Here is a 26,230-nt window from a genome sequence, read left to right as displayed (position 1 = left end):
GCAGATCGTGTGTGTGAGAGACAGGCCCAGCACACTCCAACACACTCCAGGGGAGCTTTTCTCAGGTCCTTTTACTTCTAACGAGTAAAGCTTTGTCTATCAACCAGCACATTCTGCAGCAGTTGCTTCTGTGAGTATTATGGAAATGCTTCATTAGACCCATTTCCACTCTGCTGTGGGCAGACAGAGACAGAGCCACACATGACGTGGGGGGCTCTTCTATGGACATGGCAGGAATTGCCTGACCCAGCTCCCAGAGGTCAGTTCTCTTCTGCGTGTGTTGGTGCGCGCACCCACACTAGGATTTTGTTCCAGCTATTCTTGACTCCTGGCAGCCCTACTGGGCAGTCCTACAGCCAGGCGATTCACCTGGTATTTTCTAAAGAGAGCAGCTCGCTCTGCAGGATGAAACACATTTTTTTATCTTTTTTTATCTTCCTTTTTCATGGTCTTCTTCTTCTGCTTTGTGTCTGACTGGTGCTCCCCCGTGCCTGTCTCCTCTCTGCCAGCTGCAGCCATCCTTTCATCTGCTGGCTGCTTCTCCACACCCAGGGAGGATAAATCAGGGCTGAGGGGATACAGGGAGCCAGATCCTACTGCTTGCAGTGCCATCATCCCTCTGGTGTGGGTGAGGACCACGGATAAAAACAGCCACTGGTGCTGGCAGGTGTGAGAAGTCATTAGCACTGTCACACAGGGTGAGGCCCAGGCTCCTGGAGTGGATGAGGGGACATGGGAGCCCAGGATATTGCAGTGGGGCTGTTCACTGTGACCTCCCACCATTTCCTGCAGTCAGTGTGCTGCTGATTTCCTTGGCTGCATCAGGAGCTTGGCTCTTGATAGCTCTCACCTATTACTTGAAAGCACCTGCACACACACCTGGGATGTCATCACTCCTATTTAAGCTCTGCAAGGAAACAAATGCATGCTGGGTGTCATTTCAGCGTGCACTGAAGAGGCTGTTGGTGGCATCCTGCCTGTCTGGTCTGCAGGGAGTGCTCCCCAGCATGGTGATATTGGAAGGAAACAGCCTGGCTCTTCCTCAGCAGCAGTTTTGGGCTGGTCCTTGAACAAAACCCACTACTACTGCTGACAGATGCCTGTGCTATAAAGCATCTGGGAACATGGAGTGCCATGTTGCTGAGTGGTATAAAAAAAATAAATCTATTGTATCCTTAGGTCATCCACGAGCTCTTTAATTATTGAGAGCTGACAGATACACCCTTGTGCTGGTACAGCTTCTTTACCGGCTGCTGCATTCATCAGTTCTCAGCATTATTAATAAAACAGCAGTTTTCTTACTGGCCATCAACTGCTTTCCTGTGTTCAGGGCTTGGGAGAGAAGATCCAACACAATTTCTCCTGCTTCTCTCACCCTTCAGCTCTGCATTGCTTCCAGGACATCTCCTGGTCTGTGCGAGTCTGCTACATTTTGACCCTTCTGCTGCTTTTGCAGTGGGAAGAATATTTTTATCAAATGCCTTCTGCCTCCCTCCCTCCCTCCTGCTTTCAGTGCCCTGCACCTCTTCAAAGCCTTCCTAGGCAGCCTCAAGCTGTGCTGAACTATCCTGTGCTTCCACAGAGGTGGAGCAGGAAAAGATTTGGGCTTGTCCACTGTGGCCCTGACACCTTTTAGTGATCTGAGCTGCCTTGGTGTTTTCCCATTGGTTTGTAAAGATCAGCCCATTTGTCCTTGTCCTTTCCTGGGGTGTTTGACCAGTGCTCTTGCTGTACTGGTTGCCCAGGTTGGAAAAGGGAGAAGTGGGGGGACACATGTTATTTACCTGAAGGCAACATTAAATTAATTATTACGGTGCCATTCCTGTGACAGCAGGACAGTCTGCAAAGATCTCCTCTGGTGCAGTAGAATTAAGATGTAAGCCTGGTCCTTGCATGGTCAGAGCTTTCCCAGGGACCTGGCTACCAGGGTAGATGCAATGCAGGGCTGTTGGCTTGAGTAGGATGACTCTGCTCCCTCTAACAGGGCAGAACTTGTTTAGGTGAATGTAGTTGTGCAAGAACTTTTTCATTAAAACATTTGAGAGAAAAAAATATAATCCTGCTTTCCCAAAGGGCATTTATATATCTGGCGAGTTGCGACCACATCACATCAAATCAAGTCCTAATTGCATCAAAATGTTTCATTTTAGTGGATGCAAAGCAGAAGCTTCACTTGATTTCATTACACTTCCCAAAGTGCAGCTGAAACCTCGGTTGATCTGGCAACATGTGGTTGTTGAGTGAGGACTTGGAAAGTACCCTGGCAGCCAATAAGCAGCTTCCCAGCAGTGAAACCACATTTTGAGGTACTTAAAGGGGATTTTATTTTTTTTTAACTGACACGATCTGAAGTCACCCTTTTTTTGCAGGTATTCCTGAAAAGTGACCGCGTTGCCAGGATGGTGCAGAGTGGAGGGTGCTCAGCAAATGACTCCCGGGAGGTCTTCAAGAAGCACATCGAGAAGAGAGTGCGCAGCCTGCCAGAAATTGATGGCCTGAGCAAGGAGACGGTCCTGAGCTCTTGGATGGCAAAGTTTGATGCTATTTACCGTGGGGAAGAGGATCCCCGGAAGCAGCAGGCCAGGATGACGGCGAGCGCTGCCTCGGAGCTCATCCTCAGCAAGGAGCAGCTCTACGAGATGTTCCAGAACATTTTGGGGATCAAGAAATTTGAGCATCAGCTCCTGTATAATGCATGTCAGGTAAGGTGGGAGTGGAAAAGAGTTTCTTGGGGAAGGCTTGCCAATGGGAAATACTGACATTATTGAACTGGAAACTTTGGGGCTGAGCAGACTGATTTTGGGAGAGCTTTCACCAAGGAAAGGGGGTTTGGTTCATGGTGGGATTTCTGCACTGCTAGTTTTGTTCTGGGTGTCCAAGTGGACCTCTTTCTCTTGCTTGTTTTCTCATGAAATTCCATGGGATTGCTGAGATGGGAAAATTTTATTCCTCAGCTCTGTGTCTGGGTGGGCAGGTCTTTGATGGTGCCTAAGTGGGCTGTTTGGCTGTGACTTGTTTACCTTTCCTCTGTCATATCACCAGTCTGAATGACAGAGGTACTTTCTTGCAGCCTGCAATAATTTATCGGTACTTGGAGCCGGGAGCCCCTGGGGTGGGTGGCTTATGCAAACTTGCTCATTGAGGTTGTATGTTAAATAGAGGGAACTCTGTGATCCCTGTAGGCCTGTGCTGGAAGCAAAGAGCATCCCAAACACCTATGGCCTCACAGTGGCTCTGCTTGCACTTGAAAACCTTTCCCATTCCTCTCTTTCTCCCCCATTAAAAGCCAGTTCCCCAGAGTTGCAGAGCTGAGACTCTGCAGTGCTGCTTGTGTTTCCAGCAGCTTTTGCTGAGGCTGTTGGTGTCTGTCCAGGCTGTTGGTGACCCAGATTACGGTCCCCTGCTATGGGATATAAATATCACAGGCGGGATAGAGGATGTCAGAGTCACAGGGAGAGTAAGGTAATGCTGTGGAAAGTTTTCGGAGGAGGAGCAGACCTCAGTCTCTTCCCTGTAATACAGGGCTTCAATTTCTTATTGAAATTAATACATTTGAGACCAATTCTGTCTGTCTTCTGTCTAGACATTTCCAATTCTTTTTAAGACACAGAGAATTATGTTTGATCTGTTTTTTCTCCTGTAAAGAGCTTAGTTACCTTGCATTTTGTTCTTCTTCATCTCAGAACCTTAATGGCAGAATAAGGAGAGGATAATAAATGTCCCTGAGTAATGTGTCTTCATAGCAAAAAGCCAACAGCAATAACTGCATTGGACCTCATAAACTGTGTTTACAAACCAGATTTCGTGCCTCTGTCCTCTGTTGGAGGGCTTCTTTAAAATCAAAACCGTGTTTTCAGTGATATATTGAGAGCTGAGTCAGTTCTGCAGTGTTTTGGGTTTTTTTAACTTAAACCAGGTCCAGCCCTGTGTCTCTCATCCTCCCTTGACCTGTGCTCAGCTAAGGACTAGGGTGGCTTTGCGTGAGCACGTGTGTGATCCTAACCTCTTGCTTTGTGGTTCCCACTGATGCAGAAAACAGTATTTGAACACAGCTGCCCTGCTTTGTGGATGATCTCTGCTTGTGAGAGCCTTTCTGGCTGACACTGTGAACCCAGGGGCTGCCTCCTACGAATTGCCCTGTTGCATCAAGCAACCTTTTTCCTGCAGTAGGTCCTGGTTTTACTCTGAAAGTGAAGGATTTAATTCTGGGTCTCTTCTAATACTTGGAGGCAGTAAACCTGTAATTTAAGCTTTTACAGAAAGACATAATTTCTGTTGAAAGCAAGTATTAGCATGGGAGTTACTCTGTTTTTAATACCTGGATAGCGAGGATTAGCTATGCAGAAAGGAAAGCCCTTTGCAAAAGAAAGCTCAGAAAGCTGCAAGGCCAGCAGTCATCCAGATGTTTGGTGTTTTCCTGGGATACAGTGTGAGTGATTACAGGGATGTGGTGCCAGCACGGTGGGGTGGGACCCTGCCCCACATGGAACAGGTCACTGCTGCTCCTTCTCCCTCTCCCATTGGGTGCTGCAGGGAAGGCAGCAGAGAGCACATGGGAAAACTGCAGGCTTTGCTGTGAGGACCCTTATTTCGGTGCTACCTATGGTCATGTAATCTGGGCTATACCAGAGGGGTCTCTGGACCTCTCTGGCCACCAACAGCCCTTTAGGGGAGCAGCAGCAGCCACTTTGTACTTGTCTTGCCTTGAAGCACCGAAATTGCTGTTGACCTCTCCTCCTTCCTGCATGGTCTCAGTCATTGCTTGCAGCCAGTCTGTTGTAGGGTATGAGGAAAACCTATCAACCTATAAATGTTTGTGTTTGTTTAGCTTGTGTGGGGAGTTCCTGGCAGAAGCCAAAGGTGCATGCCACTTGGCCAGTGTGTTTTCTGCAGCAGAGCTGCAGGGGAGAGCAGAGAATCATGTGCAGAGAGCAATGATTCGAGTGTTTGCTCCTTTTCTCTTTGCATCTTTCCATAAAAGCTTCCTCCTGTCTCTCATGATGAAGTGTTGGCAGCTGGGTGGGAGAGGACCCGGGGCACCTGGAGGGGAGGAATGGCTCCCAGCTTTGCATGTACATGTGTGCTGTGGCCATGGCAGGACTGGGATATGCTTCTGCAGGACTTCTTCCAACTGCTCGCTCCCCTCGACCTCACTTTGCATTTTCATAAGTTTTCACTTGCCACATCTGTCTCCCTGTGTTTGGCAAGCTGTCATCTTCTGTACCACCTCTGTCCTGACGTCAGCAGTGAGCTCCCTCCCCGGCAAGGCTTTGCAGACACCTCCCAGCCTGCGCCTGCAGCTGAACTTGCATCACAGAGCACACCCACTGGGCTCTGGGGCACTGGCCCCATAACCCCTAAAAACAGTCAGTTATTTCCAACGTTCTGTTGTGTTTCAGACTGGATTTTGTCTGGGTCAGAGTCAACCTAAGCAGGGCTTGTTTGCCTCCCCATGAAGACATACTGACTGTTGGTCAGAGTTAGTTCGAACTACAACTTAAACCTTTTTCTTAATAATTCAATTAAAACTTCTGTCACCTGTTTTGTAAAAACAGAAATATTTTACATATTCTGTTTGTGAATAAGGAAAACTATCTGGATTTTCCTGGGTGAGCTGAAATTGCAGTATTCCCAGAAACGCTCTGCAGGCACAAGTTGTGCACACACGGGTGATTGATGCAATTGCTTTCCTCTCTCAGGCAGCTCCTGCCAGAGCCCACCACAGACCCTGGCACGGCAGCCTGTCATTGTGCTGGCCACAGGCTGTACACTGGCACTGAGCAAACCTCCCAAACAAACCTGGGGGCAAGCACTAGCTTCCCAGCAGTGGTTTGGCATGGTAAAAACTACACTTATTTTTGACCCACGCTTGTCTGCCATGCATGGGATTGGGAAGCAAAGCCTTTTCCCTGGCAGGCTGTCTGAATGCCATCACTCCTTCCAGAGTGGCAGCGCTGTGCTGTTCATGCAGTTTATCAGTCAGTCACCTGTGCTTAGAAAAGCAAAAAGTCCATTGTCTCCTCCGGTTGCTCCCGCAGAGCAGAGGGGCTGGCTGGCCTGATGTAACCCTTGGTGTGCAGGGTAAAACTGCCCCATAGGCTGTGCTAGGAGGGAGGGGGTGAGAAGGCTTTGCCTAGTTATTTTACTCCGAAAGCATGAGCAGGAATGGTGCTGAAAGCCCCAAACACTCCTTGAATTTCTCCTGTGTTCTGGAAGCAGATGCTTTTCTCTATTTGGCCTTCTGTTACATCACACTAATTGCATAATGGTTGCATCACTGGGACGGCATTTCCATTCACCTCTGAGATAATATTTTGTTTGTGCAGAAGGAGGATGATTTCTAAAGAGATTTTTATTTTTAATACAATATCCCCAGGTGGTGCGAGATAAGTGTATTCTTAATGTGATAGCAGTGATATAGCAGGATCTGAGATTGCAACAGAGCAAAAGGGATTGATGCAGTTGGAAATGCTTTTAGGAAACAAAGATGGGAAGTGGTGGTGTAGCAGAATGGTTGTGAAGAGAACAGTGTTGTTAAGCACAGTCTCTGACTAGAACATTTTAAATAATACACAGTCTTGTGCTTTTTGCATAACACAAGCCATGTGGCTTGGTGTTTCTGCTCCACTGGAGTCAGCGTGGGAATTGAGTATCTCTGGCTCCAGCATGGAGCTCTTCTGATGTGTGAGGTGTTGTGGAGGGAGAAATGTGTTCCAGTCTTGGCTTTGTGGTCCCGAACCTGTTGGCAAGGCTTGAGTTTAGCTTTTCTGCTTGGTAATTAGCTTGTGGTTGTGGAAGAGTCTTAGGGGAGCTATTTTTTGCAAGTGATGTGCAATTCCAAACTTGGGTCTTTGCTGCAGTTGGCTTTTCCTTGGGCACAAGCCCTGTATTTCCCACTGACCTTCATGACAGCTGAATTGCTGCAGCATCTCTGAAAATCAGACTGTGGTGTTCTCCCTGTCTTGTTCTTTCCCAGCCGTAGGGCAGTGATTTACTTTTCTATCTCAAGCTGTGTTTGAAAGTCATTTTTAGCTACAGTGAGAAGAGCAGGAGCCAGTACAGTGCTGTTCAGTTAATCCAGCAGCAGGAGCAGATGTCCAGACCATGTCTGTGATGAGCTGCACACTTCCATCCTCCCCCTCTGGAGGAAGTGTGGAATTCTGGGCTCTCCCTGCAGAACTGTCTGATCCCTCAGGCTTCACAATCAGACTTCCTCTTCTTTTCTGGGCCTGAAGTGCCCCATACACTATAGCATGCCTGTTAAATGTGCAAAATACCTGTGCTAAGCATAATTCCCTTAGATTTTAGATTTGAAAGTAAGTAACTAAATATATGCATCTCAAACCTGCTGAGTGATACTAATGAATGCTCTTGGTTTTTCAGCATCTATTCCTATCCCTCCATATAGAAGGGAAAACATCAGAGAAGTGGCATGTGTGAGTGGGCTGCAGCCCACACCAGGTCCCATCACTGTCTGGCGGCTATTTCATGTTAAGGCATAAAAGCCTCTCACCAGTGCAGTTGGAATTGTTTTGTTAGTACTGGGAGCCTGTGATTTTAGCTAGGAAACATTTCAACCCAAATTTTGTCAACCAGAGCTGGCTTAAAACTAGAATTCACTGTTTTGACATTTATTTTTGCAGCTGAATTAGGACATTGTGTCCAAAGGCTGACGTTTCTCACAAAGTAGGAAGTTCCCCTGCCAAAAAAAATTTAGTTTCAGAAGTGTTAGCAGAAAAGATATTTAGGATTTCTGTCCTGACTCGACTGATTTTAGCTCAAGTCAGTATTGGGGATGATTTGCTGAGGTGGTGTCTCGCCTTCTGCCCCTCTCTCATCTCTGCAGTTCACGTGGTTCTACCAAACTTCATTTCTCAACTCGCTGTGTTGTGTTGAGCCCCCTCACACGCCTGATATGCGGCAATCATGTGCTCGCCCCGCATTGATCACACACCCGACACGTGCCAATCACATGGCATGAGCTGACTTTGCTGACTTAGCTGAAAGTTTCAGTCATCTCCACAAATACCCCTCATAAAGCCTCTCCTGTTCCAGAGATGCTGCGGTGGTACTTGGAAGCTGCAGCCCAAGTTTGGGGCAGGAAGTCCTGTGAGGCACTGTGACGGTTCCAACAGTGAGATGAAGGTTAAGGTCACCTCAGGGTAAATGTTTGGTAAAAAAGTGTGTGTCCTCCCCAAATCAAGTATTTAATTTAGTTTGTTGTGATGAAGAATTCACAGCCATGTCTTGCAATGAGCATTGAGCCCAGGATCATGCATAGCGTGGAGTTACCTGTGCACATCTCTGTCCCTTCAATTCAGAGACTCAGGGGTTTAGTATCAGATCCCTCCCAACTGCTTCCTTTTCATCATCTTTAAAGAACACAAAGCAATTCCTTTTTACTCTAGCTGTTTCTTGAAGCTCAGTGCCTGTGAAACGTCCATCTGCAGTTCTGGGCACTTGAGCACTAACACTGGTTGTAGTGACCCTTCTGCAAGGGCAGGAGGTTTGCTTGGATCCCGGAGCCCCTGCAAATGGCCCATCACAGGGACTGTGGTGTCGATCTGGGGCTGCTGCGAGGCAGCAGACAAGGACCAACAAGCCTCCACGAGCTCCTCTCTCCAGGGCTGGATACCTGTGGTGAGGACAACCAGCAGCTTTGGCCAGCACTGCTGTTCCCCTTGCAAATCCCCAGGGCATCAGCCAGACCCCTTAGCTTTTTTTCCCCTCTTTCACTATTTTAGTTGCTCCACCTATTTCCACACTCTGAACGTCATCCTTCCCCACCCCCTTAAAACAAAGCCACCACCAATAAAAATGGGTGAAAGTGGTTTCAAAATGATCAAAAGCCTCAAAATCCATAAAGCATCATGCTCTGTTTTCAGTAATTCAGTGTTTATTTCCATGGAAACAGAAATGGCAGCCCAGAGCCTTTTGCAGGGTTGTAATTACTCCTGTAGCAGCCAGCGGCAGCCACAGCATCTCCCAGAGACAGCCGAGATGTAGCGCCCGATGGGAAACTGAGAAAGGAAAAAACGTTGGGAAGTGAATGAAATTTTCCCTGTCGTAATAACACAACGTAGATACACGTGTTCCTTTGGGGAGGAGGGGGAATTGCTCAGGGTGCAATGTTTGAACAAAGACGTTGTCAAGGAAAGGCGGTGAAACTGAGAGGGTGGCACAGTGTCAGGGATGGGGTGAGTGTGATGTCTGGCTCTGCTGGACCCTCCACTGCCAGCCACATCCTTTGGGAGAGGTTTGCTGATGGAGGTCACCCGGGAGGTACAGAGTGGTCCCCCGATTGTCCCCATTGGTCCTGTGTGGTGCAGAAAAACATTGACCCTGCATGTGATGCATCGTTTAGTGTCTCTATAATTAGGAGCAGGAGAGGTGGTTGAGATGAGACATCTGTCAGCTCCAGCATCCAGTGAGAGCTGCGGGGAAGAGCTCAGCCAGTTGGAGGGGGACAAGGCATTGAGCAGGGTGACCCTGCCAGCAGTGTGCCACAATGCTGCTGCCTTCTGGGGAGGACAGTGCAGTGATCACTCTCTGCCAGGGTGGGACCTTCACTCCCGAGCCGTCATCACCCAATGTCTGATCTGCACAGATACGTATGGACCTATGTGTGCATCCATTAGCTGTAGGATCAGCTTATGTTCTTTGCTGTTATGGACTTAGAGAGCAATCTTGGCCCCTGTAATTAAATTTAAAGCAAATTAGCTCTTCTATTAAACAAAATAAATCTGATGTAGCCTAATGCTGTATTCTCTAGCTATGGCTGATCAATCGCTCCTGCAAAGAGCAGGCAAATGCTGCTGAGCAGATGGTCTTGGCTGAGGCATGGTCAATTAAACTAATTAAAGATGCTTTCATTTAATCAGAGGGTGTTTTAACCCTGTTAGCTGCCAGTTGGGGATGTATGTTTTCATGCACTAGGAACTTCCAGTTCTGGCCCTACTGTGGACTTCTTCTGGTTTTTAGTCCCTTTACAGAAACCAGGCCAGAGTGTACATCCGAAGAGTAGAGAAATTATAATGTCATGCAACAACAGTGAAGACTTGCAGAGGAAAAGTCAGTTGTTTTCTTCTAACACTAACCAGAGATGTTTATTAGCCTGAAGAACTCTTCTGCACTGAATCCTTCCCACGCTACCTCCTGCCAGCCTTCCCTCTGGGATTAGGGGTGTGGATGCCTCTCTGCAGCCTAGCCAAATGTCACTTGTTCCACCAAAACAAGCAGTGGCTTGTCATGGTATATTATTTAAGGGACAGAAAATGGTTTCAGCATCCAGACAGGTTCTCGAGTGGAGGAACAGCCTCCTATTTCAGCACTCTGCCGCCGTGCAAAATGTTTTGGCTGATGGGAGCCCCTCTTCCTAGGGGTTCTGGAGATGAATTTAATTCATTATTTGCTGCAGGAATACATGGGGACTCCTTGGAACTGAAGCCCTATTTTAGGATTCTGTGCTTTGTCACAACTGGGTACCCATCCCCTGCTTCCAATCTGCTCCCCTGCCCCCACTGTAAGGGGTGACACCACTTACCAGCGAGATAAGAGCGACCAAGAGAGCTCGTTAGTCTCATGGAAGAGCATGTCAGATGATCTCAAGAAGCAGCAGTAGAGCAAACCAGAGCATCCAGACCATTATTGACCCCCTGGCTGGGCTGCACCGAGGGGCTGCAGCACACCAGGACCCCTGTCCTCTGAGTTTTCAGCAGCTTGAACAAATTAAATTAGAAACAGTTGTGCCTTATCCAGAGGCCACAGCACAACGTCATGCATGAGGCCAGATCTATCCTGCTCCAGCAATATGGATCACTGCAGATACATTAGGGCTAAAGTCAGGATGATTTTCAAGATGTTCATCCTTTGTGAAATGTAAAAAACCAGTTTTTACCCTTGTCTAATTAGCAAGGGGTTTTTGTGGTGCAGTATCAGCTGAATGCTATTTGTTGTCTGTATGGACTGAATAATTTCTGCAGTCTAAGGTTTAAATTACCATCAGGGTATCTCTTCAGTTTTATTTTTGTTTCAATTGGCCCATGAATACTTTTCATCATCTGCATTCATGCTGCAAAGGAATGCATAAAAAATAACCATGGTTACCTTATAAAATACCATATCAATGACTTGACATTTCCAATCTACCTTAACCCCTTTGTTTAAGGATTGGTCATTCTCTTCTTTCATGGAAAATATAGTTGTTGGCATGACTTTTCCACTGCTTAGCCAGATGTTTGGGGTTTTTTCCACCAGATCAGAAGCCACTGTATGTAAAAACCAGTTTCTCAGCATGGACTGTGTCTTATTAGGAGAGGAAAATGTCACTCCTCCTGTTTGTCTTTCCCTCATCCAGAGATGATGAGCAGAAGACATGACGAAGAAATGACCCCACGGGCCCCCTTTGGAGAAAGTAGTCTTGTTTCTTCTCTGAGCAGCATTTGTTCCCTTCAGTACATGTTCCTGTCAATCAGCCCAGGAGGCCTTGGGAGACAGAAGGGGTGTTATCCAGACCTCTCTCTCTTTAAGCAAGGAACTGCTAGCTGCAAAAGAACCCATATGTGATGCTTATCTTAAGGAAGGCTGGAATACTTAATAAGACATAACTGGTGCATGACCCTGCACTATGTTAATGCCTCTCTTTCTCTTCCTTTTAACTGGAGACACAATGCAGCTGCTAGAATTTGATTTTATGTGTAGGTCTTTAAATCTAATTTGAATTCCACACAAAAATCTCAATGCTTTGCAGCACTTCAACCCTCGCTCTTGTATTTTATCACTGAAATCCTGTTGCTTTCCTGGGGAACTTTTTGTGCCTATCTCATGAGCAAAATGGAAAGATATAGTCGTAGTTGCACATAGCAGAGGTTATACATGGTCATGCTGGCTTGTGCCAGAGCTCCAGGGTCTTCATTGCAACACACAATGTCTTGTCAGAGAAGTTGGACTGGTTTCCACTGAGCTTTGCTAGCCTAAGGTTACATGCTATTCTTTCAGTTTTCTTTTTATCATGTTAAATAGAGAGATCATTCTTCAGACATACATCATCCACTAAGGGAATATTTTGGAAGTTCTATATTAATATTTTACTAGGTTTTCTCTAATCTTATTTCTGAAAGATGTGGTTTCCTCAAGGCTGTTTCTATCCCTTTGCAATCCATACTGTGTTCAGATTTCCAGAGAAGAGAATTATTAAAAAAAAAAAAAAAGATGTTATTTACCAGTCTTTTCCTCCATTCCTTACATTTTCTTCAGACTACCATGTCCTATGTAACTTGACAAGCGCTTTGTGCCACAGCTTGGGATGCAATAGACACTGTCATTTTAATTCAGAAGAAACTTTGGGAGTCAGATGGATCAGGCCATAGAAAATACTTCGTGAATATAAAATACAGCTGGGTTAATCTTCCAAATTTTATCCAAAAAGTACCAGATTAATAAGAGAATAGGTATATTTCTTAAAAGAAATGAGGTGACAAGAATTGTCTTCAAAAGGATATCAAAGTAGGCGCATATTTGTTGCCACTGAGCTGACTATAAATTGGCAAATGATCAACAAAGTAGATTTCATGCATTTCAAAGGCTCAGCCTCAATATCCCTAACTTATGTAAGCTGCTCCTTACCTCTATTTCAGTGCTGAGTTTTCATATTCAATATACTACATTTTTTCTGGAACATCTGATTCTACTCATGTTTTGTGAGAAATTAGAGTGGAAGTTCAATAGGGAATTGGATGCAAGACAACTTCAAATACAGCCTCTCATGTATTTAAAAGGCAGCTATAGGAGCTTAAATTCATGTAAAAATCATGCTGGTCTCCACAGCACAGACTTTGTTGTATAATGCAGGGCAGCAGTGATGTTTCCTAACAAGAGTGATGTATGCATCTGTGCATGTGTTTTTCAAGTGCTGTGCCTTTGGTCCAGTTCTTTTGTCTCTAACACAGAGAACAGTAAGAAGATGGGGAGGTGATGGCACAGTATTATTTGTCATGACTTTGCTGTGAAGCCTTTGTAGAAACGTCATTGTAATGAAAGCGGGAAAACGATTGCAGCCCCTGTTTAATGAAGTGTAACAGCCAGAGTGCCTTGAGATTAAGGGCAATATTGAGATGAAATTCCCCATTGAATATGGAAAGACTTAGAAGTTATGGGAGAGAGGCATAAACCTCTTCATCAGCCAGCTCAAGTCAGACGTCAGGGACATGGGTGTTTTGCTGTAGATTTGGAGACCACAGATGTTAAACATTGATAGCTATGACAGGGAAGGGAGCAAACTTTCCCAACAGGTCTGGATGTGAGCCCTGAGTGCTGGTGGCCCAGGATAGCATGATGTGAGATGGAGGTTGGAATCTGAAACCTGTTGTGCCTCAACCGCAACCAGGTTCCAGCACCTTGTGGGCTCCTGGGCATTGGTGGAACCAGGCTGCCTGCTTGTGTGTTCATGCTTGAGCCTTAAGCATTCCTTAGACATGCAGAGGAAGGGACAGCTAAAATTATAGGCATTTACCACAATAAATGAGAACAAAGAGCAGACGCATAATTTTGCTGTCCTCTTCTAAATGTGCTGCCCGGGGAATGACGTTTGCAGTGAAAGAAAAGTGCTGGGGAGGAAGCAGGCACAGTGACAGACAGTGACCACAGGGAAGCCTCCCAGACTTCACCCAGCACCCTGCTGAGTTTTGGTTAAAATACCTGCTCGTTCTTGCAGGTTCTGGGACGTGTCCCAAGCTTGTTTCTGTGTCTTGACTGATTGCTGCCTGTGCTTACAGCACCAATATCACAGATGTCCAGCCGTCATTAGTGCACAGGAAGGGAAACTGGGAAAAGTCTATACTGAAGATATTTTGCTCCAGGTATCAACATAAAAATGTAAAACACAGGACACAGCAAAATATTGGTCACCAACAAAGCTGGGAGATCTTGGAAGCTAATACAGATTGCAGTGCAATGCTGGAGGGAGACATCGAGTGCAAGGCTTTACTCCTTGGCTGTTCTTCCGCAGAAGGAGCATCAGTTGAGAGTTCCCTTGTTCCCAGGCTGAGGACCAAGAACTGTTGGCTTTTATGGAGGGGTTTCCTAAACATAACTATCTCCTTTTGTGACCTAGTTAAGCCTAGAGTTGACAAGGAGAAAGTCTTTTAGGTAGTTTAAATTATAAAATTGTAATAGTTGAGTAATTAAAAGGTCTCTTCTTTCTTCTCGATACCAGTCATTTATCCTGCTGATATTCCTGCCAGTTTGTTGGAGAGCTCATGTTGTGCAACACTGGTGAAATGAGCTGCAGGCATTTGTTTGGCTGCTATTACCAGGAGTCTTGTTGTGTGCTCTTGTGTGGAACTGACACCAGGACTGACAAAGTAGCTGTGAAACAGGGATGTGGTTTCATAGAGAAATAATTGACACAATAATTTTATCAAACCATGTGATGTCTGTTAGGTTATGATAAGAATGTCATTTGCCGAGCACAGCACTTTATTTTGTATTTTAAAAGCACATTAAAAACTAGTGCTCTCTATTTCTGATACAGAACAGTCTATCAGCAACAGTTCCTCATCACTGTACCCACAATCTCCTTGTGGCTTGAAGTCATTCCCTACCCATGAATATCTAAACTCTCTACACAGGCAGACAGTCATAAGACAAGGGAGGACAATTTTAAACTAAAAGAGAAGAGATTTAGATTAGATATTACAAGGAAATTCTTCATAGTGAGGGTGGTGAGCCACTAGCACAGGTTGCCCAGAGAAGCTGTGGATGACAGGTTGGATGTTCAAGGCCAGATTGGATGGGGCCTGGAGCAACCTGATCTAGTGGAAGGTGTCCCTGCCCATGGCAGGGGGGCTGGAATGAGATGATCTTTAAGGTCCCTTCCAACTGACACCATTCTATGATTCTGTATTTCTATGAAAAATGTAAAATATCGAGCAGCCATATTCATTCACCTTCTAACTTGACTATTCATTGACCTTTCTGCTTGTGGATTTTCTCTTTATTTACCCTTTTTCTCCCTAATAGTGGATTTTGGGTCAGAACAGTTGTGTTCAGATGGTTGAGTATCCACTGAATGTAAGTAAGCTGAAGGAGCTGTGGCTGCCACTGTCAAAATGATTCCAAAATAACTTTGTGGATGAGAGTGACTGTCAGGTCAGACGAGAGCAGTGTGGTTTGGGCCTGCTTGCTTGGGGCAAACAGAGTTAGAGAGGATAATGCCAGTTAGATTAATAGAAGAGCAATGCACGCTTAAGAACTGTCTTACATGCTGTCAGTGATCCATCATGAAAGTTAGTGGCCCCTCATGAGTGTGCAGCAGCAGCAGTATTTGGGAAAGGGTCTGTTCCCGACTGTGTTTCTTGTGAACATCTGCAGTATTTGGGATGAGGAACACGTGGTTTCTTTGTGGCTGGTAAAACAGCTTTCTTCTGGGAAGTCCCTGCTGAGAGCACAGTCCTTAACAAAGCGAGAGGAGAGAACTGGACATGGGTTTTGCTGCTGGTTTGGCTAATTGATGAGGTGCTGTTCTCCCCAGGGGCACCATCTGCAGCCCTGCTGCTCCCCCAGCACCGCCTGGTCGGTGCCAGGAGGTGACTCTGTGCCTTTCACGTGCAGTTTTTTGCCCAGCTGTGTAACTCCTGATCTCCTTTATTACCACTTAACATAGGCAAACATTCGGGGTCACTGCTTGGCCAATTTGTTCCGCCTTTATGTATAGAGATTGCAAAACAGCTGAGGATGTCTGGCAGCCAGTAGAAGTTTTATTTCTGTGCATGAAAATAGCCAAAGATACATTCAATGAGATAATTGGGATCATTAAACTTTCCTATAGTAATGCCAGTTGCAATTTCATTCCTGTATGGCTAAAAACATAAGCAGCATTAATGAACAAAAAGTAATAATATCTATTTCTATCCTAAATATAGCAGAAGGAGCGCTGGCATTGTAACATCAAAGTATGAGCCTGATCTGAGCTTTGTCATAAGTGATCTTATGAAGACCTGGTGTACTTCAAAATAAGAGTGATTTTTCTGGATGACTGCAATCAGAATAAGTTTTGTTTAGGCCAGATCAGTGGTTATCACCATCACATGAAGCACCATGTGAAGCACTGCAAGTCAGGAACTCCCCCTGGTATCTCTGTCTTACATTTTGTCTTGTCTGCAGTCAGGGTAGCAACAGAGCATGGGATGATGGAGGGAAGGGCAGTGCAGTGTGCAAGGACAGGAGAGCTGGCACATCTGTCTCCCTAAGGCTTCATGCCATACCAGCAGGCCACAGCAGAAGGGAATCTCTCTCTCTCCGCTGTTGCGTGAAATTACTCGATGCCAGATATCAGTCAAAAGTAAATCTCTCCTGTTCAAAGACAGAGAGTTCGTAGGAATCATTAATAACAAAACTCCCTCTGTGCCGAGGCTGCTGGGAAGGGTGTGCCAGAGCGCTGGGGAGCAGAGGAAAAGAAAAATAGGTCAAGTAAAGTCCTGCTGAAAAAGGAGTAAATGCTCATTGATAGCATGAAATTGGATGTAACTGAAATCAACAGGGACAAACTCTGTTGGACATGAATTGGCCTGTGCCATGTGATCCTCACAGAAGGGAAGAGCAGGGCTGGTACAGCAGCTGACAGAGAGTAACAGCAAGGGATGGGCTCAGAAAAATTCACCAAGCAAAACAGAGTTCAGCATGGAATGGAATGTCATTAGCTATCTGCTGCAAGGCTGTCTGCAGGCTGCAATGATTCCTGCCTTAATATTGAGCAAACCCCATCTCTTTGGTCTGATGGTAGTGATTTGTGTGGAGAGCTTTTTCCAGTTGCCTTGGGATGCACTGGAAAACCCTCCTGGCTGCCTCTCCTGAGGAGGACTTGTGGACAGGGTTGAAATGGATATGGGGCCACTTTGCTACAGTGGTTTGCCTGCTCTGTTTTCCAGCATCTGAAATAACTGTGCTACCCCTGCTTTTCTCAGGGTGCAAGCCTGCAACCTCCAAGAGGACCTCTAGCAAACTTAAGAGGAAGATCAGCTCCTTTTTTTATCCTTGCCCCCCTTTTCTTCTTCCTTTTTTTCTGCTTCAAAAGAGGCTCTGGAGAGGACTTACGGGGAAAACAGGCAAGGAGGAAGTATGAGCTGTCATAAATAACGTTAAAACAAGAGTTAGACTTGCAGTAAAGTAACAAGGCACCTGGGAAGGTGGTGACAGAGTTGTGAAAGTTTTCAAAGTGCTTGTGTCTGATTGATGCCTTGAGGGCATCAGCTGAGGGTTCTCAGGGCGTATGTATAAGCAAGGAGAACAGGATACAGCCACAGCCTCAGTGGGCGTGCTGAGGTCTCCAGCCACGGTGCCAAGACATGTGAAGGTTTGGCTCTTGTAGGAAATCATGAAAGAAGAGCTGGACTTTGGGCTTTGTTTGCATGGAACCATGAGGAACTTAGGACCACAGATAGAATGAAGACTGAAAGACTGAGCAATGCAGTGGAAGCACGTGTATCTCTAAAGACAGAGTGAAGGGGAAGAGTGGTGGAGAAGGAGTAGGGATGAGGAGGATGTTTTGGGATCTGGTGAGAGTAAATTAGGGACTTGTGATGCTGAACAGACCAGAGAAGATGTGACATTCAGAGAAGCCTCTGAAAAGACGATGAGGACAGTTGTGCATAAGTCTGGACTCAGGGACAGTGCTGTAGCTGCAATATCTACTCAGGTCTTGGCTAAATAAGCAGAGGAACCCCGGGAAACATTGTGGGAAACTGTTTTCTTTCTATAGGGCAGCATAAAACCCCTCTCCTTTGTCCAGATCTGGGATCAGCACTGTAAAAATGCGTTGGAAAGGTCTTGGGAGTCATGTGGAAGGATTAGGAAGGACTAACAGTTTGGTTTACCTGGGAACACGGCCCAAGTAATTTGTCTGTTTGCAGATGTACTGGAGCGATGTTTAACCGTGCATGTACAGGAGCAGTAAAACTGGGATCAAAGCAGTTGCTGTTGGCTGCTTCTGACAGTCAGGGCTGGGAGAGCTGGGCAAAGGTTGTGGCAGCTTTTCTGTTTCCTGGAGGATACACTGGATGGTTTTCTATCAGTTTGAATGGAGGGTCTGGCCTTAACATAGCAACTGCAGGCTGAATTTTACTAGGGGTGTACAGGACATTGCACAGGAAGGGGCTAATGGTTCATTTGGGGCTGGGAGCCCATCAACCTGCCATGGCTGGGCAGATTTTGGACACCATGAAAGTGTTATTGCTGAATATAGAATCAAAATAGATCAATTATTTAACTGAACTTTGTCTAGGCTGGTTATTTCACTTTAGTCTGCAGTGGAAGTTGTGGTGGGTTCTAAAAAGAGCCCTGGAGCCAGACAGATTGGAACTGTTTCCTGGCCACCTGCAGCCAGAAGCCTTTGCTATGGAAATGCCTGGGTTAGGAAGCAGGGCTGGGATGCACAGAGTGCTCAGTGCTGCACGGCAGTGAGGATGAGGTGATGGCAGATGAGGGGACACTGCTTTGCCAGATGAAGTTTGTTACAAATTTCCATCTGCTCAGAAACAGAAGCTATAAGGTTTGTGCTGAACAAGTAATTATTTGTTATACATTTTTAAACATGAAATCTAGTCCAAACGGCAAATATTTTTAGCGTGTGTCATTGTGCAGTTAAGAAAGCTGCCAGCAGCATAAACCAGAATAATGTTGTGTGGTGATCGAGCTGGGACGGGATTTTCTGCTTTGCCCATTTTCCCCTCCCCATGCTTGGGTGCTCATTCTTTCAGCTGGTCTCCTGCTCACAGGAGGCAGCATCTTGCAGAGCCGGCTGCTTTGCCACCCCCTCCATTCATCTTACCTGTAATGGAAAGCACACATCTGGCACAGGTGGGAGGTGTTTGGCTGGGTGTGAAAACGACCCTGGAAAAATGGAACAGGATTGCTGGTTTTTCTCCCAGTGATATATGGAAGAGGCAATCTCACATCTCTTGGCTTTCAGCAAATGCATCCTGCGGGATGAACGTGCATGTGGTTTATAATGTAGGAAGATTTGGGATGAATGAAGCATTTTTCAGATTTTCAAGGAACTGGTTGAGTTGTTTCAGCAATGTTTTACCCTCTACTCTAAATTCCACTGAAAAGTAGTGAAAGAATGGATTTAAGGTGCATCTGAGCATTTTAGAAACAGAACAGCTTATATTTTTAAGATTGCAGAAAATGTATTTAGGAAACCTGTATGAAAATGAGTGCTTTTTGAGGGGTAGGATCTGTTGTGGATTTTGCTCAGTCTGTAAACCAAATGATTCAGTTATTCCCTGAGCTTTCATGTAAGGTCACAATGTGATCCTCAGTCAATTCCCTTGCACCTGCAAAGCAGCACAGGCAGGTATCCAGAGCGTTTCCCAGCTGTGCCAATTCCCAGCAAGAGTTCCCTCAGTTTCCTCCACCTTTCTTAAGAGCTCTCACAGCATTTGAGCCATCAGCCCTGTCAGAGTCTACTTTTCCCTCTTGTCTTTCCCTATAACTCCAGCTGGAGGGGGAGAGGGGTGCACAGGGTACGCAGCTGGGGCAACAATCCAACCCCATGGGTGGTGGTACACACACATTATTTTTTTCCAGTGCCCTGAGCACTGCTCTCCTTTCCTTAATTTCCATAGAACTGTTCAATTAATAGTAAGAAACAGAGGGGAAGGGTTTCAGCTGTAGGTTCCATAGGTGTATATTCCCGTGGGATTATAGCTGGTAGCATCTGATGGTACCTTCATTTGCAGTAAGAGGGTGACTCTAATAGCACCATTTTGACCCGATTACAGAGCAGAATGCAAAAAAAAAAGCTGCATTCTGTGTGAGTGCTTCTAGAGTGGCTTTTCTCTTTAATCTCTTCATTGGTGTTCTTTCCTAATTTCTGAAAAGAATCGCAGTAGTTGTCTGAGAGGAGCAGGTACTGAGGCTGCAGACCCACAGTCACAGTTGCACTCTGGCTCACATCTGGATTCCAGATGTATATTCTGCACTACTCTCTTGGAGGTCTTTTGTACATATGAAGTGTATTGCCATCAGTGAAAGCTCAAAGGGAGGGCTGAGGGTAGACGCAGATGAAATGGGATCAGAGAGCAGGTTATCACCTTATTTTTGCAGCACATTCTGCCATTCCAAAAGCACCAAGGGACCTCAACAATAGCAGTGAATGTAAAACCATACTCTCTGAGTGTCCAGTATATTTTCCTTAACTCTGTAAGCGAAAGCCTCCTGCCCTGGTAACAATTTCAAAGGAAAGAGGTCATGCCTTGATGAATGTAGTTTGAAATACCACATTTCCTCAAAAGGCAGGAGATGACAGTGCTTCTCACAGAGGAGATGTCTGGCAAATACACTGTGCATCTACAGTGAAGCCTGACCCACCCCCCAGTCCATGTCCCATCCTTAAATACATCATCTTCTATTCATGGGACTCTGCTGCAGAGGACTGTGCCATCTCTCCTGGCATCCCAACCCTCTCCTTCAGGTTGCCCTTCCAGGGTTCATGGGTGGCGGGTGCTGCTCCCTTTTCTTCAACTGTGTTGCATCCTGACACGTGCCAAAGCTGAGGTAGTCCAGGGTTGGAATGAAGGTGTTGGGAAACTAGTGTTTTATTTTGATTTAAATACAAAGAATGATTAGTAAAACAGTGTGAAAAAGAGCTTTCCACCCTATGAAGATAGAAGAGCTCTGGCTGGAGGCTCCATCCCTGCTGAGCTCTAGGGAGAGATAAGAGGCAGTGGGTGAAGCTCGGAGGGGGACTGGGGGAAAGCTGGTGTTCATGCTGTCATGAGCACAGTGCGAGACCCTCAGGGTGACAATGATCTCTTTCTGCCCTGGTGCCCCCATACACAGGATGTTGGGGTCCATGTCACACACAGCCTCTGCAGAGAGCCTGGGAGGGAGCTGCGTGGGGCTGCAGGCAGTGCAAAATACTCCACAGCGAGCTGACTCCATTCGCCATCTCGTGGTGATGGCTGGCTGGGGCTGAGGTGTGCTGGGACAGCCTCAGCCGGGGGTGGGGGGCAGACGGACACCTAGCCGGTGGGGGACAGACAGACACCTCGTCCTTCCTCTCTGGCTGGAACAGGCTGTGGGCAAAGAGCTCTCCTGCACCCACTGGGACAGGAGAGCGGATGGAAAGATTCACACAATAATATTCCACACGGAGAAGGCTGTTAATGACAGGGGATGTGATTGACTGCCTTTTTCTGTTGCTGCTGTATTAGCTCTATTTAAATCAGCTCACATTAACTGCAGTTATATTTAACATTGTCTGTCTACATGGCTGAATTTTTAGATTGTTAATTTTCAATTGCAAATCGCTTAATTATGTCTGAACTTTTTATAAATATTTGCAACGTGAGTTAATATTTTCTATTACATGCAATACACGGCCTGGAAAAAACTGGGTCTGGCAGGAGCCCCCGAAGCCTTGATGCTCTCTTATCAGAAGGCTATTGCCTTCACAGCTGATGTGTCAGAAACTGAGGTCTGTAGCCGGTGCTGTGTGTGTGTTATGGTCGGGAAAGCCATTAGGATTCATTTGGCTCCCTGACAAGAAGAAAAGGAAATGTTTATTGCCCGCAGCTTGGTAACATGGTGAAGACTGGCGGCTCATGACTCTACATGTGTGTATTAGTGCTGCACTCCTGCAGCCTGCCCTGGACATCAGTATGAAATATGGAAGGTGGTGGCTCTAAAACTAGGAGAAATTTTGAACTGTAGTATTTTTAGGGTCTTTGAACCCCAGGGCCCCAAAAGCTCATCCCTCTTCACATAGGGGAATACCCACTGCCCATCCTCCCCTACCCAGGCAGGGCTGCATGCAGTCCGGGCCCAGCAGATACGGATATTTGCCTTGATGAGTCTCCTGCAGGGTTTATGTGAAGGGTGGGAGACTGAACATCTCAGCTTTGTATCTGCTGGCTCATGGCTGCAGCTCTTCTGCTCAGGGCTGTGCTGAGGGAGAGTCCCTGGCGCAGGGAGGTGGATTGACCTCCCCGGCAGCTCTGAGGGCTGATCCCCAGCCATGTCTGCCATGAACCTGTTCTGCAGAGCAGCCTCCAGCCAGGGTGGCAGCTTTCAGCATCAGGAGGGGAGGGAAGCACAAAGCACCCTGTGAACCTTGGTGGGTGGTTGCTGTTGGGTATTTCCCCAGGGAGCAGCACCCTGTCCTCAGGGTGCACCCGCAGCCTGTGCTGGCACAGGTCTCGCTGGAGTCTGTGAGCATTGCCACGGCTCACCCAGGCAGTGGGAGGGGTGTCGGGGGTCAGCCAGGACCGGGCCCAAATTCAGGGTGGGATGGTGCAGTCCCATCCTGTAACCCAGCTTCACAGCAGCCATGATTTGAGCTGGTTAGAGCAAAGCCACTGCAGCCCGGGAGCAGCAATGCTGTGCTCTGTGCAGAGGGAGCTGGGCTGTCCAGCCGTGTTGCAGGAGCTGCTGCTGCCAGGCTGAAGCGTCTTCTGTAATTGTTATAGTATCTGTACACATAAATTATTTATTATACATTTAATGTGGACACATAACAGCATTTTCCAAATTGCATAGATGGCTTGCTGGGCAGACTGTCCTCACCAGTAAGGGGACAAGGGTGGTGTACCCCATGGGAGGACTTGCCCCATCTGCTAAGCTCTCCCCCCACACGGTACCTTGTGCTGTATTCCTCCTTCTCTCATCTTAGGGACTCAGTGCTCCTAAAAGCATCACATTTTTGCTCCCTGTGTTTGTTTCTTCATAACCTTTTGCTGCTTTTCTGTGTCTGCTTCAATTCTTCTCACATCGTTGATCCTTAATGCAGGTGCCAGAGGATCTCGCAAGGGTTTTGTGCAGGGTTAGATCCCACGTGGCAGCTCACAGCTCCACGTGGCCGTTCTCAGAGATGCCATACATCCATTTTGTGCCACTGGTTCTTCAGGAGCAGAATAGGTCCTGTTGGTGGGGATCAGGCAGTAAAATAGGTGGTGGATGTTTCCAATCAGCGAAACTAAGATTCTAATCCATATTCCTCGTGGGGGTTTTTCCTGTTATTGGATGTTAATTATTTAAAAAGGAAGTGACTTTTCTGAAATGCATTGATATATTAGATAGGATTGGTATGACTAAGGGTATTGCTTCTGTTCAAAACCAGGAGATTCCCCCTGAGGTAAACTTCTCTGAAACCTTTGAATGACTCAGAGCCCAGCTGTCTGGGCACTGCTCTAAGAAAAGCAAGGAAGTGACCTTTTAATTAGCATAATATAGTAATTTAGCATAATAATAGTGATTACTTATTAATCATTAATAGTTGTTCTTATGTATTGATCAAAAGGCCTTACAGATGTGATGTTTCTGCTCTGGATTTTGATAAATTGATGCTAATTAGTGAAGGTACAAGCCAGAGGGACTGAAATAACTGGATCTGCCATGGAAGGCAGTTCCCTTCCAATTCTCCTTTGCCATAGGAAAGGGATCTGATGGTGACCTACACAGTGACTGCTGGAGAAGTGTGGTCCTAGTCACGGGTGAGATCAGCAGCTTCAGCTCCCTTAGGACACTGTCCACTGGGAACATGTAGTGACTTCTTTGCATGCTGAGGATTTGCTGCCTAGAGGCTTAGTTCTCCTAACTGTTTTCTCCCTGACCTCACAGGAAAGTTTGCTGCGTCAAACCAGTGTGAAAGGCATCATCCTGTTTAGGAGATCGGTCTCTTTAAGTCTCTGGCTGTGATAAATCTAAACTTCACAAATACCAAAATGCACTGCAATGAGCAGCATTGCCATTTTTGCTATTTTAGTCCTTGATAAAATGGGAGCCTTAACCTTCCCTCTACATTCCCTTTCCCCATTTTCTTCTGGTAGCCTGTTGTTTGGCATATAAGGGAACCAAAACCTTGCTGTTCATGGCCTGTCTCTGCTTTGTCAGTTCTTTGCTTAGAGCTTTCTGCAGAAAAACTGTTATTGCATAGACACCATTGGAGATGTTCCCACGTCTTATTCCATCACTTTTAATCCTGCAGAGTGTCAAGGAAGTGCAGCTTTGCTGGACTAGGTCGTCATACAACTTGCTTTAGCTCCAAAAGCCAAATCCCATTTTGAATTACATGATGAGTATGTCTACCAATAAGCTTTTAATCAAAGATGAGGATTTAAGGATATGTAGACCATTCTTCCATAATGACTAGGATGAATTAATTGAGAGTAATTCTAGCTGTAAAACTTACTTGGAACTCAATAGTAGTTTATTTCCATGTTTAGGAAATTCAGGTGATTCTTTCCTCATTAACTCATATGAAATTCAGCTGTAAGGAAACACAGGCAAGCTAAATGTAGTGATCTACCTCGGGCAGCATCAACCAACCAGTGCTCCAGTTTCTTTGGTGGTGCCACAGCTCAGCATATGCTGCCCGCACGCCTTCAAGCATCCTTATGCAATGCCATAAGAAGAGGGTATTAAGGCATGCTCAGAGGTCAGAGCTTCTGGACAGCTTTAGTTTTCAATCCCTTTCAGTGTCATACACCTCTCACAGATGATCTTGCAGAGGGATTTGCAGGGTTCAAAAGTTCTCTGGCCACAGATGGGAAGAACGTGTCTTTCGAGTGGATGTGCTTTGCCATCCCTTTTCTTAACAGCTTGCAAAACATTTGCAAAGGCAGGCAGCGCTTTTTCTTCCCCTTCCTGTTTTGCTGAATCTGATTTTTCATTTTCTTTGATTTATCATTGCACATAAATCTGGAGGTATCTTTGCACAACCTCCTAGAAAGCTGCGTGCTGGGTTTGCTTGTCTCAGCTTTCCTCAGCCCTGCAGCGCAGCCTTGCAAACCTGCAGAGAGGGTGTGGTGGTAGGCAGGTGATGGCACAGGGAGATGTCCTCTTTTCCTGCACAGGATCCATGCCTAGCACCTGTCTGCTCTTGCCACGACACCAGCAGCTGCTGGTTGATCCATCAGCGCTCTACAGATGAGCTGTGGGTATCCACGGGTGCTGCTGTCTGCAAGCAAGGAGGGCATGAGAAACCTCTGCCCGCACAAGCCACCAGTCCTGCTCTGAAATATGCTGGGAATCAGCTCAGTTCGTGGGATAAACAGATATCCAAAAGGCAGTGCTTGGACTGTAGTGAATTTGAGGGTGGATCTCTTGACCTCGCCTGGTGAAGCAGGCACAGTCCCAGCATCTGCAGGCAGATGTGATGGGTGGGAACCTGCACAGCCCAGGCAACTGCTGAGGCACAGAGATTTATTGCAGCATTCTAAGATTCACACTGGGGCAAGGAAAGGCTGCTCTACATCCTAGGGAATATTTTCACTGACAAATCTACCGCAACTCCAAAGTTTGTGGACCATGAAATGAGATTTCTCTTTAAGAGAGAAGAAGAGAAGCATCAGCCCTTACTGAATTATCCAAGTCCTTTCTACTGTTTTAAATCACCCTCCCAGGACCCCCTGAGTGCTCTCTCACAGCAGCAGTCGTTCATTAGATAACCCAGGAGTTTGCCAGGATAGTGGGAGCAGGTACACATCCACAGCAAACAGCTGACTGTGCAACTGCAAATGGAAGCAACTGAATTCCTGCAGTATGGCCCATTTCACCTATACATGAGCAAAATGGTGTGGGCTTCTCTCCGGGGGAGGGGGTTTGTCACTTTTTGGCATGCTGGAGCCCTGAAGCTGTGTGAGGAGCTGAAAGGGGCTCACAGGAGGAAAACCAAAAAATTTGGTGAGGTAATATGTGCAGATTGTAATTCCTTGAATTAAGGGAAATTTTACATTGTGCTAGAAAAATTCTGCATGACTCTGAACCTAAAAGGCTGCTTTGGGGAGGTCTGACTGGCCAGAGGAGAGGTGGCCTTAAGCATTCCTGTTGTGCAGTGGCACTGGGAGATCAGTCCCTGAGATGTGCAGGGATCATACAGCATTGCAGTCCTGAGAGCTGGTGGAGAGATGTTCTGCTGGTCCCTCCAGGTCTTCTAAAATCCTGTCTTGAACCGCAGGAGTGATAGTTGCTGAATCCGTGGTTGGGCTGTGCTGATGCTGCTGGTTTTGCTGATGTGGGGAGGTGCCTGACATAGTGAAGCTGTCCTTGCTCTCCCTTGCTCCCATTTCAGATCCCAAGGCAGCCAGTGGTCTGGGGGTTGCACTTTGCTGCTTGGAGGGTTAGCAAGTTGCCCAGGACATTAGTGACTTACCCTTCCGAGGCAGCTTAGCACTGATCATGTTCCCAGTTTAAAGGGAGGTCGGAATCCCACCTGTGGTTGAAGAACATCTGA

The 26,230-nt window shown here is 46.4% G+C and overlaps 1 protein-coding gene across 25 annotated transcripts in view; it reads left to right on the top strand.

Annotated features, from left to right (window-relative positions):
- The window catches only part of CADPS (calcium dependent secretion activator), a 211,861-nt gene that overhangs the window by 43,361 nt on the left and 142,270 nt on the right, over positions 1-26,230 (top strand). For all 25 annotated transcript variants that reach the window (XM_027700569.1, XM_027700560.1, XM_027700558.1 and 22 more), the window contains exon 3: positions 2,370-2,702. In XM_027700569.1, coding sequence (XP_027556370.1) covers positions 2,370-2,702 — 333 coding nt within the window. The remainder of the gene's footprint in view (positions 1-2,369; positions 2,703-26,230) is intronic.

The sequence above is a fragment of the Neopelma chrysocephalum genome, unplaced genomic scaffold (assembly GCF_003984885.1).
Source record: "Neopelma chrysocephalum unplaced genomic scaffold, ASM398488v2 Primary Assembly neopelma1_147, whole genome shotgun sequence".
NCBI lineage: Eukaryota > Metazoa > Chordata > Aves > Passeriformes > Pipridae > Neopelma > Neopelma chrysocephalum.
The sequence above is the reverse complement of the archived record's forward strand: the minus strand, read 5'-3'. Positions and strand labels throughout refer to the sequence as shown.